This window comes from Phycodurus eques, chromosome 4, assembly GCF_024500275.1.
Source record: "Phycodurus eques isolate BA_2022a chromosome 4, UOR_Pequ_1.1, whole genome shotgun sequence".
NCBI lineage: Eukaryota > Metazoa > Chordata > Actinopteri > Syngnathiformes > Syngnathidae > Phycodurus > Phycodurus eques.
The window spans coordinates 4,377,381-4,394,732 of NC_084528.1; the positions used below are offsets into that span (position 1 = coordinate 4,377,381).

Below are 17,352 nucleotides of genomic sequence, written 5' to 3' on the forward strand. Positions count from 1 at the left end.
AGCCAGACAATAGAGTAGTTCTGTGCCTGATTAGGGTCAGCTGGTGACTGCCAACAGGACCATGAAGACCAGAAGGAGTGTGTGAATTGCTGATAAGGTAAGAACCTTATTCGGCTTGCAGACTTGATGAAATAACCAAAGTTCACAGAACCAACCACTCAATGCATCTTCACCAAACAGTCTCATATTAGGGCATTTTAATATTTTTGGGAAATATGCAGATGCCTCAAAAGCTCAGAATGGGGGAGGTTTGTTCAATGTTTACATAGTGTATGACCTAATGTTGCCTTACTTTGATCTGGAGTCTTTATACCACAATTTGTGACAGTTTGAGGCATTGGAGAACACAACAGATTACAAAAATGTGACTGAGTGACATGATGTAATATCTAAAGTACTTCTGTTTCCCTTGCCAAAATAACTCCAAATGAGGGTTACGCATTCCAAAATCCAAGGCATCAGTCACAAGATACTATGAATTGTCCTGGCAGCAGACAACATAAAGAGCATACTGGGGCATACTGGAGTCAGCAGGGACTGCTTTTCTGAGCTGCCGATATGAAAATAAAATCACAATGGCTTATCTGTAAAACAATCCATGGTGCCTTCTGTCTTCCATCATGGATTGCAGTCAAACTAATGTGATGCTCCAGAGGGAGACAGCTTCGTGATGCTAAGCAGCATGCAATCTTCAGTCAATCACTGCACATGCAGCATTTATATTCAGGCAATTACAAAACAGCAACAAGCGCCATTTATTGTCACAGGGGGAGCTTGTTGACTCATTCAAACATGATCGGTGTCTTCTGACACAAGTAAACAGCAACCTTTGGGAGAGCATAAATTTGGACTGTTAAGTGGCTCCAGCTATGCAGCCTCTCGAAGACCGAAGCAGAAGAATATTATTTGTCAATATTAATTAAACGCTTATTTGAAATATGCTAATTGTGCCCAAGCCATGATAATTTACAAATATATAAAAGTTAACGTAAAATGAAACAATCATTTTTAGGGATTTGTTTGAGGCAGATTTAGTAGGAGCAATGTGAATATAAAAAAAAAAAAAGAAAGACGAGTAGCAGAGTAGCCAAAACATTACATAATTAGGGCTACAGCTATCGAATATTTTAGTATTCGAGTATCCTCCTAAAATCTTTTTTTTCTTATATTTTTTTCTTATTCTATTTTTTCTTGGTTAGGGAGAAATTACGAATACAAAGGAAAAAATAAGCCATTCCACTCAAAAATGAACGACCAATTGTTTTTCTTTTTTTTTTTTTTTTTTTTTAGATAATCAGCTGTTTTACTTCTTAAATTCACATTGAGCAGCAAACTATATTTATTGTTTACACATATTTTCAGTGAGGCGATTTCAAAACAAAGAATAAATAAAACGTGAAACTTTTTTTTTGTTGATGTGCTGTGAGATTTTTCAGTTGTAAAGTTTGTGCTTTGGCTACATAAAGGTTGGAAATCACTGGTATAAAGCGACATCATCAAACTGGGATGGATGGCAATGAATGAGTTAAATCGGCAGATCCCGAGGCAGAAATAAAATCCTTGGGCATTTTTTGTACTCAAAATATTTGAGTCCTCGCTGCACCCCGAAACATAAAACTTGGTCGCAAGTGCGCAGTGGCCCATAATTGGATGTCAAGTAGGGAGAGTATGAATACCTGATTCAAGGATTCAAGGACTTTAATTACCAACACACATGTACACATGATATGGCATGAAATTTGATAGCCAAGGTCCTAGATTAGCCCAATAAATCTCTAGATTTATGAAAAATAAAGAGAATAAGAAAATAAGATAAAAGAAAACAAGATAAAAATTTGCAGTTGTGAATGTGTGAAAAGGTACAAATGCAGCAATGATTTTGATGCGGCGGAAATACAAATGCTAGAAGCTTGAATTACACATAATATTGACATGATTTGTCAACCATATTAATACCATGAAAAATAGCAAATGAAGATACCGTCCTGTATTTTCAGAGTATCGTATGGCTGTCAAGGCCTTAAAGAGAAGAGAGGTTGTTTTAATGTTGGAAAGTGGTCCAAAAGATTTTATTCATATGCTGCTTGAAGATGTATACCATGTGTAAGAGTATCTAACTCCCTGATTAAATCCCTGCAATGATCCTTTTCAACAGTGCTACGCCTGAACAAATTAAACTTCAAAATTCAAAGCAGACCCTAAAATCCCGACATGCCCGTGATACATGTCTGAAATCTACTGTACAGTTCATGTCATTTTCTCTGAATATATTGTATAACGAAATGGACCACCCATCAATCCATCCATTTTCTACACCACTTTTCCTCACTTGGGTTACGGGCATGCTAGACCCTATTCCAGCAATCTTTTGGCGAGAGGCGGCGTACACCCTGAACTGGTCGCCAGCCAATCGCAGGGCACATATAAACAAACAACCATTCACACTCAGATTCACACCTATGGGCAATTTCGAGTCTTCAATTAACCTACTATGCATGTTTTTGGGATCTGGGAGAAAACTGGAGTTGCCGGAGAAAACCCACGCAGACACGGCGAGAACATGCAAACTCCACACAGGCGAGGAACCTCAGAACTGTGAGGTGGACGTGGTAACCAGTCGGCGGACATGCTAACCAGTCGTCCACCGTGCCGCCAAAATGGACCACCCCAAGTTACAACCCCAATTTCAATGAAGTTGTGATGTTGTGTTAAACATAAATAAAAACAGAATACAATGATTTGTAAATCATGTTCAACCTACATTTATTTCAATACACTACAAAGATATTCAATGTTCAAACTGATAAACTTTTTTGTTTTTAGCAAATAATCATTAACTTAGGATTTTATTGCTGCAACACATTCCAAAAAAGCTGGGACAGGTGACAAAAAAAGACTGAGAAAGTTTAGGAATGCCCATCAAACACCTGTTCCAAAAAAGCTGGGACAAGGTCATGTTTACCACTGTGTTCCATCACCTTTTCTTTTAACAACATTCAATAAACGTTTGGGAACTGAGGACACTAATTGTTGAAGCTTTGAAGGTGGAATTCTTTCCCAATCTTGCTTGATGTACAGCTTCAGCTGTTCCAACAGTTTCCGTTGTTGTATTTTACGCTTCATAATGCGCCACACATTTTCAATGGGAGACAGGTCCGGACTGCAGGCAGGCCAGTCTAGTACCCGCACTCTTTTACTACGAAGCCACGCTGTTGTAACACATGCAGAATGTGGTTTGGCATTGTCTTGCTGAAATAAGCAGGGGCGTCCATGAAAAAGACGTTGCTTGGATGGCAGCATATGTTTCTCCAAAACCTGTATGTACCTTTCAGCATTTATGGTGCCTTCACAGGTGTGTAAGTTACCCATCCCATTGGCACTAACACAGCCCCATACCATCACAGATGCTGGCTTTTGAACTTTGCGTCCATAACAGTCCAGATGGTTCTTTTCCTCTTTAGCCCGGAGGACATGACCTCCACAATTTCCAAAAACTATTTTAAATGTGGACCCGTCAGAACACAGAACACTTTTCCACTTTGCATCAGTCCATCTTAGATGAACTCGGGCCCAGAGAAGCCGGCGGCGATTCTGGGTGTTGTTGATAAATGGCTTTCGCTTTGCATAGTAGAATTGCACTTCCGGATGTAGCGCCGAACTGTATTTACTGACATTGGTTTGACCTGACAAGGTCCCTGAGCCCATGCGGTGATATCCGTTACACATTGATGCCGGTTTTTGATGCAGTGCTGCTTGAGGGATCGAAGGTCACAGGAATTCAATGTTGGTTTTTGGCCTTCTGATTTCTCTAGATTCTCTGAATCTTTTGATGATATTATGGATAGTAAATGATGAAATCCCTAAATTCCTTGCAATTTTACGTTTAGCAACATTGTCCTTAAACTGTACGACTATTTTCTCCGCACTTGTTCACAAAGAGGTGAACCTCGCCCCATCTTTGCTTGTGAATGACTGAGCAATTCAGGGAAGCTCCTTTTATACCCAATCATGGAACCCACCTGTTCCCAATTAGCCTGTTCACCTGTGGGATGTTCCAAACAGGTGTTTGATGAGCATTCCTAAACTTTCTCAATCTTTTTTGCCACCTGTCCCAGCTTTTTTGGAACGTGTTGCAGCCATCAAATTCCAAGTTAATGATTACTTGCAAAAAACAATAAAGTTTATCAGTTTGAACATTAAATATATTGTCTTTGTAGTGTATTCAATTAAATATAGGTTGAACATGATTTGCAAATTATTGTATTCTGTTTTTATTTACGTTTACCACAATGTCCCAACTTCATTGGAATTGGGGTTGTACAAAACCAGCGTATTTGTTTGATTTTTTTTTTTTGTGTGCATATTTTTTAGGTGCCAATGCAGTGACAGAGGGATCACAAAGGGTAATAACTATGCTCACCATTAAATTTAGCTGAATCCTGGCTTGAGTGGAGGACAAAAAAACAAAAAGCACTGTGCTCGTTTACTGTCTGCCAATATGCGTCTGGAGTGCAGCACTTTGGCGTTGTGTCCACAGACCTGTAATCATGAGATGCACAGCAAACTGATTCATTCGCCTGAACTCTTTAGCTTCTCAGATAGTCAAACTGTGTAAATAGATGTGAGGAAACTCCCTGATATCATCCACTGCCTGCCCACCCTAACACACACTTGACGGATGGCCTGTCTCAAACACACTAAGACTACAAAATCTGCCCTGGTCCCAAGGGCATTTTGTGAACCATGGAAAGAGGTGTGTGTGTGTATGTGTGTGTGTGTGTGTGTGTGTGTGTGTGTGTGTGTGTGTGTGTGTGTGTGTGCGTGTGCGTGCTGGATGGGGGTGCAGAATCGAGACACAAAGGGAATCCCAGCAGCCAGAGTGGCTGGGTGCTACTGATGCCAGGACAGGAAGGACACAAAATGTTCACTTTCTATTACTCTGTTCAAATTTAACAATTGCGCAGAGACAATCTAGATTCAATGTCTCTGGCAATAATGGTCCACTTTGGTTTAAAAGCCTACATTCTTCTCATTCTTTTTACACACAGTCACAGAAAAGAGTGATCTTATTCAAGTCAGAGTAAAGACACACACATCCCCACCCCACACACACTACAGTATTAACTTTTTCTAATTCCATGTATCAAAAACAATGGGCACAGGAGAGAGGCTAGTCACCCTGACAAAATCATTTTATATAAATTTTTAAAAGATATACACAGTCCCAGAAAACAAAGATGTAACAAATGTGTTGTATTTTTTTTTTAAATTAAATTCATAAAATTAACATGCAGTTTGGGGTACCAATTCATTTGCTTAAAATTGTTTTCTTTACGCCCTGCAAATGGCTGGCGACCAGTCCAGTGTGTAAGAAAAGCAGCATAGAAAATGGATGGTTGGGTGGTTTTCATTATTATTTACCGGCTCTAAAATAAACTATATAATACATTATAAAACAATTGCATCTTAGATTATTAGGTATAGATCCAGTTTATTGAAAGAGCTTATCAAAAGATAGGACTGGTTGGCCTTGCTGCCTTTGTGATCCAAAATCAATGACTTGGGGGAACTCTGAAGGACAACTGGAAACTTGGCTATTCAGAATCAGAATCATCTTTATTTGTCAAGTATGTCCAAAAAACACACAAGGAATTTGTCTCCGGAAGTTGGAGCTGCTTTAGTACGACAACAGACAGTCAATTGACAGAGAACCCTTTTGAGAAATAAAGACATTGAGAAAAACAGTTAATGAGCAATAAAGGGTTGGTCGTTATCTGGTAAAGCCGGTACAATGTTTTATTTTTTTTTTGACAATTGTGCAAAAAGATGCAGAGTGCTCTAGCACTATTGAAGACCGTAGCGTATATTAAGTAAGGTCCAATCACAAAATCCAACAAGTGACTTTTTTTTTTTAAATTTGGTCACGATACCAATAACACGCTCACACCATTAACTATACGTATGTTGCTGAAGCACTGTCCCCTCTCCCAAATACTACTTCTTACAAGTCAGTAGTCATTTACGATTAAGGCAATACTTCAAATCAGGCATAAAGTGTATGCAATGTAGCAACATTTAATTGCTGAATCGACAACTAATTGATTATCAAATTAATCGATAATGATTTTTGATCATCGATTAATCATTTAGAGACCTTGTTTACTTAAAAATTCCAAATCCTCTGAATTTAAGCCTCTCAACAGTAAATATAAAAATATATATATATGATAATAATAAAACAGTAAATACTAATAATTATATTTATTACAATAATAAAGAAGACTGATTATCTTAGTGTTTCACCAAAAGACATTTGCAAACATATTTTACTTTGGAAAAACACTATCACCATTTTTGCCTATTTTCTGACATCTTACGGAGCAAACCAGTAAGAAGGCCTGTCATGATAGCAAATCTTTTGCGACAATATATTTTCCCAACACTATCATGATGAACGATAGTATCGTTGATGTTTTTTTGCCACCGAAATAATTATAATAGAACATAATACTAAAATTCAAGTACATCCTTTTTAAAAAAAAAAAACAATTAACTTTCAATTTGAAAGAATATTGAACATTGACGTTGAAATGTAGAACAATTAATAAAATATCTTAGATAAATAAAAATATATAAAACAGACTTGGGCTCTGTTCACAAAAAAGGCTGTTCACAAAAAAATGCACTTAAACAAATAAACATTTGGCACAGAGGTATAAAGTAATTAACCCACTAAAGAAGGCAAACAAATGTCTTGTAAATTTGACACACCACAGAAGTCTTTTTAAAAAGCCTGCCAAAGGTGACTGAATTGAAAAAAAATATATATATATATTTTTTTTTTATTGTTTTTTAGATAAATCATTTATATAAGGCCCGCCCTAAAGCTGCAGGACTGTGTGGGCATCTTCGCTCAAACTATGTACTGTAACATTTAAATGATGAGGGATGAATATTCTAAAAACAAATGATGCATAAACCAAAAAGAAATAAAGACTGACTGCCTTTAAACAGCATTCGTCTATGCATATTATTTTTCTTCTGAAGGTGTCTTACTGTACATTTTACTGATCAAGGTTGTTCTGCAAGCTATGTTGCTGTATGACTAGGTTTTTCTTTGTAGATTATATCATATATCAGTCAACATTGATTAGTCTGCACAGATCCGATGTAAACAGCACCTTCCAATGACAGAAAAATCGTTCATTGTGCAGACTGGCAAGCCCTTGATGATTCTTGCAAATAGAAAGTTGTAAACCTTGAGTTTCTTCAGCCAGCATGTTACTACTGCAGGTCAACTTAAAACAGAGGCTCTGTGAAGCCCCCCAGCTCCTAGGTTTTAACAAGGAGGTCTTTCTTAACATCGTTCAAGTTGAGCACTTACTGTGTTGTGTTCACTGCATAGGTGTCAGAATAAATGATGTTCAATTCTGAAATTCCCTGTGAAGTTAATTGTGAGCTCTCAAATGGATATATACCAATTATTTTTAATAATTGTTGATGGAGCTGTGTTTTTTTTTTTTTTTACATTTCACTCATTTACCCAGTGTCTGACTCTTTCCTCAAACTAAGACGTCTAAGTTTATTTGTATGACACATCAGTCAAATGTAGTAATGAAAACATCTGACTAAAAACAATAACCCAGTTCAAAATTGACATCACATCAACAAAAAACTAATGGATTGGGGGGGGGAAAAAAACATTGGTGGGAAAAATATATATATCATCGTGTACTTGGTGTCTGGCTAGAGACGGAAGGGTAAATATTAGACTTTACACCGATCTGATCGACTTGATGGGTGTCGGCCAAATATTTTAATTTTCTGCTGATCGGCTTATCGGCTTTAATGTCATAATTTGCTAATTAGATCAATGACGTCATTGATCGGCTCCGCAAAAGACATTTACTCCGCGTCGCCATCTTGTACAATATATTTTAATCCAAAAGCTAGTTTATTTGTAGCCTGGTCGCATGTCTTTTGATGTAGAACTGTAAATACCTGACAACCAATAAAGTTATTTAAAAAAAAGAAAAAAAAAACGTTGGTGTGGGACAGACAACACGTCTGAGACAGACAACACGTAATGCGTGGATCAGACGACAAGGCATATTTGGTCTTTCAGGATTGCACGATTTATGTCAGACTATTGCAATAAAATCTTGCACCGCATCCCGTCTTTTACGATCACTGGGCTTTATCTTGTCAACTCCAACGCGACCGGATACACTCGTTACCATGGCGACGACAACAACAATGGATCGCGCCGTGTGCATTATAAGAACAAAATGGGGGAAAACGTGTGGTGGTGGTCACCGGTGCTCGGGACAGGACTTTAATTCAACGATTGATTGAGGTGCGGCACGGTGGCCGACTGGTTAGAGCGTCAGCCTCACAATTCTGAGGACCCGGGTTCAATCCCCGTCCCCGCCTGTGTGGAGTTTGCATGTTCTCCCCGTGCCTGCGTGGGTTTTCTCCGGGCACTCCGGTTTCCTCCCACATCCCAAAAACCATGCATAAATTGGAGACTCTAAATTGCCCGTAGGTGTGCATGTGAGTGCGAATGGTTGTCTGTTTGTATGTGCCCTGCGATTGGCTGGCAACTAGTTCAGGGTGTACCACGCCTCCTGCCCGATGACAGCTGGGATAGGCTCCAGCATGCCTGCGACCCTAGTGAGGATAAGCGGCTCAGAAAATGGATGGATGGATGGATTGCTTGAGGTATGTTCACAAAGTTTGATTACGATACAGCTCGTAAGCAGGCAACAAAATATTATGTAACCTAGCAAGCTAGTGCTAGCACTAACGGTTGTACGTAAACATGCCAGCGTTCTGTCGAATCATGCTCTAAGCATAGGTGTCAAACTGGTGGCCCGGGGGCCAGATCCGGCCCGCCACATCATTTTATGTGGCCCGTGAAAGCAGATCAAACGTGCTCATTGTGTTCTGATGTAATATAAATGTGATATTTGCAAGCATTTTTTTTGTTACCAATCCCCCTTTAAAAAGAAATGTAATAGCTGAAAAACATGTTTTCTAGATTTCGGATTTTAAAACTGGTTATTCATCAATGTGTTGTGTATAATGTACGTAATTAGAACATATGTAGTAATCTTTCATTTATATGGGTTCACAGTCGTCGCGGCCCTCCGAGGGAAGTCATAAATACGATGTGGCCTGTGACAAAAATTAGTTTGACACCCCTGCTCTAAAGTTTTGGGGGGGGGTGAATTTAATTACAATAAAGTAATTTAATTACAGTAAGTTAGCACCCATTATTTCTGTCATATTGTAATGTTGGTTTGACCTGACTGATGAGAATAGAGAATACTTTTGAATGTACTCAGTATACAGTACACAAGTATATACAGTAAATTAACAAGTCATTTAAATAGACACCATTGCTCCATCTTGTGATCGGATCAGTGATTGGTTATCGTTTTTTTTAACTTGGTGATCGGCCCCAAAAATCCTGATTGTGTAAAGCCAAGTAAATATTGACTGTAACTACAATCCCTATCTGTATGTGCAAGTGTGTAAGTGGACCAGGTGTAACTTTGAGTGCATATGCCTTTGTGTGTTTCTTTGTACGTGTTTGCGTAAGCATCAACAAGTCATTCTATGCCTGTGGTAGCCTGAGGCACTTGAACGATGACCCTGCAGCCACCTACACACTAAAACCACTCATACACAGGATTACAGATCAGACCATTTACATCCACCTGGCTGACCCTGACTGCAGGCTGTTACATACACAGAGACACATTCAGCCACTCCACATGCTGACACAGTGACCCCTTCCTTAGCCAAGAGAGCATGTATATAGATAGCTTTGTCTAAAGATGTAAATTCAAGGAGGCTGCAGCGCATTATAAAATACTGTAAATATATTCCACAGGTTTCTTCAGTCTTTCTCATAGGAGCTGCATATAAAATTAGAGCTACAACACTGGAATAAACATTTGTTTAACAATTGAAATGTAAAATATCAAAGTTTCAGCTGCACATTTGTTTACTTTACTAGTTTCTCTTTCCTGAGAGTTGCCAGTGCAACAAAACAATTCTCAGATTATTTATTAGCTGATGCTTAATACAACATAAAATAATTGCTGTGATTTACACAAAAATGTTGAAAATCTCCTTTGTTAAAATTGTTTTGTAAAGCCTATATTTGACAACTGGTGAGCTTTATTACAATACAGTATCTGTTTGATCTCAACCTGGCTCTGCTCGCTGTCTGCGCTTTTCCAGTGGCAAAGCAGGTAAAAAGGAACCTCGTTTTAATGGACCCCGATTTAGGATATCAGAATTAATGGACCATCTGGACAGTGTGTGTCCAAAAATAGTTGTCACTTAAACTGACTGACAAAGTCTTGTTAGTTCTAGAATTGGCCACTGTTTTTTTTTTTTTTTTTAGTGTGCCATGAGCGCTCTTCAGGTGTGCTGTGGGAAATTATTAAATTTTACTTTATTTCTCAAAAAAATATATTGACAATAAATAATGTATCTTTGTTCATCTATTTATGCCAGTGAGGCATAGTGACAGACAGAACAAATGAATGGTCTTCTATTAGATGCCAGGAAGTACATACAGTAATTAATATATCCACTTGTGGTGACATTTGTGTTTATTGGCGTGCCGCGCGATTTTTCAATTGTAAAATATGTGCCTTGGTTCCATAAAGTTTGGAAATCACTGGTCAGTGGCAACAGATTTGGAAATAGGAAGCACACTAATTCCTCGCGGCTCATGAAAATAGGGCTGTCACTATTGATTATTTTTACAATCGATTATCCTACAGATATTTAATCGAATAATCGAGTTATAACCCCACCCAAAAAAGTTTGTTTTTCTTTTTTAACTAATAATCGAGGAATCGGATGTATGCAACAACCCCGCCACCACCAAAGTCACCCCCACGCTTCAGCAGGGACGCCTGAAGGGATTAAAAAAAAGATTCACGAGGCCTTGGTCGAAACCTCGGTCTGTCGGCATCGCATGTGCGCTAAGAATGCACCGGATGTGAGTGAGCTGACGGCCCACTATCAAAAAAATACATTAATCACTCTGCAGCCCACAAAGTATCTCGGGCGGCCGATGCTGTTGAGGTTGATGTTAGTCTTGCATTTTAACACAAATTAGTTTCTATTTCCAATTTACCCTGCAATTGTGTCCACTTGATGTTAAAATGGCTCAGTGGTAACACAACCGAGTTGGGACCCAGAAAATTGTAGTTCAAATCCCAGTCATGGACAGTATCAACCAGGAGACTCAAGGCAAAATGCTATATCCTAATTCCAACATCATATGTATGTATGGATTAATGTTTGTGCCTGCAGGTCTACCTTTCCACCAATAGAGAGTGCTAATACACTGTGAAGGGAGTTTGAATACAGTATAATGGAGGTACAGTGGATATATCTGTATGGAAGGGGGCTTGAATGGCGCAGAGGCAGAGAGATCTGTGTTGATCTATTTTTGAAGTCGACTTTATCCGACCGAGTAAGTCGATTTTTTTTTCCCCCCCTTTCCCTAGTCCTACATGAAAACGACCTACCTTGACTCGCCAATGAGTACGTCAACAGTGTCAACATGAAACAACACCAGCGTGGTAAGTTTGGATACAATTTAAAACTTTTCAAACATTTTTATATTTATTTACAATAACTTTGTAATTTACTGAGCGTCTTAGGCCACAAAAAAAGTACAACATATTTTTGTGCTGTACAAGAATATGGATTGTCTATAATTATTTTTAATCAGAATCAGAATCATCTTTATTTGCCAATTATGTCCAAATAAAAATGACTGTTAAGAATGGGAAAATTCCATTACTACATAATTTTTCAAGTTTATCATAATTTTTTTAAATGAATAAAAATATATAAGTATTTGGTTACTCATGGCGTAGTGGTGCATTCGCCTGACTTCTGTGCGGGCAGCATCAGTTCAGTTCCCACATAGTGACAGTGTGAATGCAAGTCAGAGTGGTTGTCCGTATCTATATGTGCCCTGCGACTGACTGGCGACCAGTTCAGGGTGTCGTCTGCCTTTCACCCAAAGTCAGCTGGGATAGGCTCCAGCACCCTGTGACCCTGAACAGGACAAGCGGTATTGAGAATGGATTGATAGATGGATAAAAGTATTTGAAGTTGTTTTGTCAGTTTTCATTCCACCGCTTGTACTGATGTTTTAGATTTTTGCCTTTGTATCGTTTCAGTACCGGTATAGAGGCACTTTATGCAGGTACAGTATTCAAGTAAAAATGTTGGTATCATGACATCACTACTGTAGAGCATTTGCTGCGAGGATTTGTCTATGGTATCGTGTTGCACCAACTAACAGGACACTGAATGCTGAATCCAACTAATAATGTACTTTCTATTAAAAGAAAGGCTTAATTTTACCGACAAGTTAGTTATGTAAGTTATCAAAACATGTTAGTTTGATCCCTTCCTCCATTTGAATCCTAGTTTGGAGACCTACAGTAGATTTGGTTACTGGCTATGGCACTGTGCGACACTGAGCAAGACGAAAGAACAGAAAACGAAGAAGCCATGCTAACCAACCGTGTTACAGCTGCGAGTAAACACTATGAACAGAAAATCAGCAGGTAAATTAATCTCTAGGGTGAAAGAGTAGTGTGTGCTACATAGTAAGCACACAAGTTCTAAAAGTGGAAATTAATCAAAATGTTACCACATACGTCACCCAGAACAAGGAGCCTATATAAATTATACACTTTTGACATTATAGTATAACTTGGTCAAAACTGTGTCTTAGTATATTAGGTATTTCGAAGAACAGCAATGTTACTTGTGTCTGTTCTCAAAATTACATCTTTGTTATTGTTTTTTTTAAGACTTTACACCGACTAGACTTTATCGATCAGCTTGATCGGTATCGGCCGATAATTACATTTTATGCTGATCGGCTTTATGTCATAATTCGCCGATCCGATCAATGACGTCATTGATTGGCTCCCAAAAAGACATTTACTCCACGTCGCCGTCGTGTACCGATCCAAAAGCTAGTTTATTTTTAGCCTTGTCACGTTTCTTGTGATGTAGTACTGTAACTATCTGACGGCCAATCAAGTTTTATTTCAATCTTGTCGGTGAAAAACAAATTGGTGGTGTGGGACTTTTTTGCGGTGCCTCAGACAGACAATACGTATTGAGTGGATCAGACTGCAAGACAAATTTGGTCTTTCACAATTCCACTATGTCAGACTACTGCAATAAGAGCCTGTATTCCGATACCACCACATCCCATCTTTTACGAACACTGGACTTTATCTTGTCAAATCAATTGCCACTGGATACACTCGTCACCATGCCGACAACAACAATAGATCGCACAAATTTATTGTGTGGGGGTGGGGGGGAAATAAAATAAGGGAAAACGTGTGGTGGTCATCACCGATGCTCGGGAGAGGACGTTCATTCACGGATTGCTTGAGGTAGGTTCATGTACTTTTAATACGATACAGCTCACAAGCAGGCAACAGAACGTTCTGTAGCCTAGCAAGCTAGTGCTAGCACTAACATTCATTCATTTCATTCATTCATCTTCCGTTCCACTTCTCCTCACTAGGGTCGCGGGCGAGCTGGAGCCTATCCCAGCTGTCTTCGGGCAAGAGGCGGTGTACACCCTGAACTGGTCGCCAGCCAATCGCAGGGCACATATAAACAAACAGCCCTTCGCGCAGTTGTAGGTAAACATGCCGGCGCTCTGTTGAATCATGCGCTAAAGTTTCGGTGTGTGCGAAGTAATTTAATTGCAATAAAGTAATTTAATTACATACACTAAGTTAGCACCCATTATTTCTGTCATGTTGTAATGTTGGTTTGACCTGACTGAAACCTTAACTTTATGTCAGTGGCCAATCCTTGAATGCCCCCTAGAGGTCACTATTTTACCTTTAGTCTAAATTGCTAGCGAACACTTTTGAAGATACTCAGTATACAGTACACAAGTATATACAGTAAATTAACAAGTCATTTAAATAGACACATTGCTCCAGCTTGTGATTGGATCAGTGATCGGTTATCGGCCTAAAAAATCCTTATAGTGTAAAGCCAGGTTTTTTTTTTTTAAAGCAAGAGCAAAGCAAAACAAATGTATTTATATAGTGCATTTCATACACAAGGTAACTCAATGTGCTTTACATGATTAAAATCATTTAAAAACAAAGTAAAAAAAACAGCTTAGAAAGATTTAAAACCAAGAGGAAAAAAAATAAGAGTACAATTAAAACAGCGTACAGTGCAAAAAATATCATTTAAAAGTGGAAATGCGCTAAAAAGCATGAGAAAAAAGAAGGGTTTTTAACCTGGACTTAAAAACATTTAATCACTTAAGCTTAGCTAAGGGACTATATAGCCCATTCATATAACTAAAATAACTTTACATTATAACTAAAATAACTTTACATTATAATTTTTACACTAAAGTTTATATGAACATATATACTGTTACCATCCATCCATCCATTTTCCTTTACCGCTTATCCTCACTAGGGTCGCTGGCTGCTGGAGCTTATCCCAGCTATCTTCGCGAGGGAGGCGGGGTACACCCTGAACCGTTCGCCAGCCAATCGCAGGGCACATAGAAACAAACAACCATTCGCACTCACATTCACACCTACGGGCAATTTAGAGTCCTCAATCAACCTACCACGCATGTTTTTGGGATGTGGGAGGAAACCGGAGTGCCTGGAGAAAACCCATCCATGCACAGGGAGAACATGCAAACTCCACACAGGCGGGGATTTGAACCCCGCTTCCCAGAACTGTGAGGCAGATGTGCTAACCAGTCGTACACCGTGCCGGCGTGATTAAATTTATACCATGATATTAATTTTAGGCCATATCGCCCAGTCCTACCTGGAATCCGTACTGCATGAACATGAAAGGAACCAGGGAGAGCCAGAGACATTGTTTACAAACCATGAACTGATTTAGACCAGAGAAAGTGAACTATTTTCATGTATGAAAATGAATTTTGGTTATTGCTGTTTTAACACATTTCTAACATGTCCATGTACAAAAAGTGCATGTATCTATAACTATTTTACAAATTTTGTATTTATTTTAGCAATATTGTGATGTGCTCACAACCATGATAATTGTGGTGACTATAGTCATAAGGTGGAATTTGCCTCCAATTTGATCTCAACAGACCATCCTTTCTGCTTAAAAAAAGAACAAAAATGACTTTAGCTTGTCTCAACCAAGGAATTCATCAGAGCATGAGCAGTCTGCTGTGCACAATGTTCAGCCTTGTAAACTTTGTTAGACAAGGCAGCACACAAACAGGAGCTCTTTTGAACAACAATCAATGGAAGGTTGTCCCTCTCAATAGTGACATGTTGAAATGATCGCAAAATGCAGTTAACATATCAAGGAAACAAATCTCCCACACTGCTGTCATAAAGCAACAGACTTCAGTTATTAAGCAACAGTTTCAGGAAAAAAGTTTCAGGAAGTTGACCGGAGTGATCTAACTGGACTACTCTCTACGTGCATCCCTGACTTTCTCCCCTGGGCAAGCAATAAACTCGATGATGCTGCACGGCTTTTGCAAGGTGAGCCGTGAGTAAGTGTGTCAGACAAACATACACTACTTGGTTGCGGTGTGGCGTCACCGCAGCCACACTCTGCTGCCAAATCGAAATCTAATGTCCTACATTCATCCCACGTTGCCCGAGCCTGGCCTCTGCCCCAATGGAAATTACACATCACTGGAACTCTGGCCTTCTGTCTGGAGCGTTTCTATACATCTGCACGTTGGTCTACGGGGAGTGCATGTACACATCTAATTGTGTAACGGCTCTCACCAAACCGCCCGGTTGGGAATTAACCTCCGTCTAATGTGCGTTTCTTCTTTATTCGTCTTTGACTACATGCTGTGACTGTCCTCTGTCTTCCTCCTTGCCTGTATGCCTGCTCTTCCCCATGAAGAGGAACATCTGCAGTGGCTCTAATAGGCAGCATTTGAGCAGAGCTGATAATGACAGTTTCTCTGTGGACTGCTCAGACAGCAGACAGACATATCATACAATTTCAGCGTTTCCTGTTAGTGCTGACTGCCAACTATTTAACCCTCTGTGGGGATCCCTTACACTTTGTGCACACAAGTGAATGGGACTAAGAAAATAATAATAATAAAATAAAAAAAATGTAAAAAAGTCATTTATAGAAACAGCAGTCAAGTTTCTTGCTTTAAAACATTTAACCTAATCAATAATGCAAACCAAAAGTCGAATGTACGTCATCATTTGAATAGGTTATTGTGACTGGTGACTGCCCAGCTGCTTGTCGAGGTAATGTAAGTGCCACGCTATACTGTATGAGCTAAAAATACCGTCACGCTTTTACCGACTTCACACTTGAAACTTGAAAGTCATATAGCCACATCAAATGGCATTATAAATACCAGCAGTCGCATTGAGCCTCTGGAAAGTTTTTACCGTGCTGTGCAGACGCACGGAAAATGAAATGATCAAATAAATATTCATGAGAAGCTCATATGTTTGAGCCTTTTTTGGGGGGGACGAACGCTTACACGTGTCGTCCTAATGCTGCTACACTTGGACGTGTACATAAAACGGATTAGACACTCCGTCACTGGGCCGGATTTAAGGTCACGGAAAACACAAGTCTAATACTGTACTCACATATCTCCATTCCCTGTGGCTGGGAAGCGGTACAGTTGCAGGAGCAGGTGACATTGGAGTTGCCGGAGCCGCCAGGGGCCGTGAGGTTTTGCATGGGGCTCGGTGGACCGGGACACCGCTCCGGGGAGAGAGCCGCCGCCACCGCCGCCGCCGTCGGGGACCCCCGACGGAAAAACAACGAAAACTTCCAGGCAGCGGCAGCAGAGTCCGCCGCTTCGGCTGACAGTTTCGCACGTATTTTCCACGGTGTTCCTCAGGCCATATTTCTCTCGGAGTGGACTCGGAAAGTGAATTAGTTGCCGGTTCGAGGTTTAGCCATTTTTTTGCGGCTCTCGCATTGTGCAGTTTTCCCTTTTTCCACCGCCGCGGTGAGCAGCTGTCTTCGAACTAGACCAGGGCAGACGGGGTGGGCTCAACCCCGCCCACACCCTAACTGACAGCTGCGCTCAACCAATCAGACTGCTGGAGAGGAGGCCCAGCACTGTTGCCTCCATGGACATGAAACGAATCTCTCTGTGCCAAGTCCAACGCAGTACTCTTCAACGAACCACAACGTTTGCTCACAGTTGTTCCTTGACACTATTGTAGTAAACTTATGTCTGCATCCCATATATCCTTCAATTCATATCTAAATAATCAAAGATTTTAAGAAACAAATGTATTTTATAAA

The 17,352-nt window shown here is 39.7% G+C and overlaps 1 protein-coding gene across 2 annotated transcripts in view; it reads right to left on the reverse strand.

The window, feature by feature from the left end:
* LOC133401133 (low-density lipoprotein receptor class A domain-containing protein 4-like) overlaps positions 1-17,089 on the reverse strand; it is a 66,454-nt gene extending 49,365 nt beyond the window's left edge. For both annotated transcript variants that reach the window (XM_061673699.1, XM_061673698.1), the window contains exon 1: positions 16,683-17,089. In XM_061673699.1, coding sequence (XP_061529683.1) covers positions 16,683-16,776 — 94 coding nt within the window. In that variant the 5' untranslated portion in view covers positions 16,777-17,089. The remainder of the gene's footprint in view (positions 1-16,682) is intronic.
* Positions 17,090-17,352: the final 263 nt, after the last annotated feature.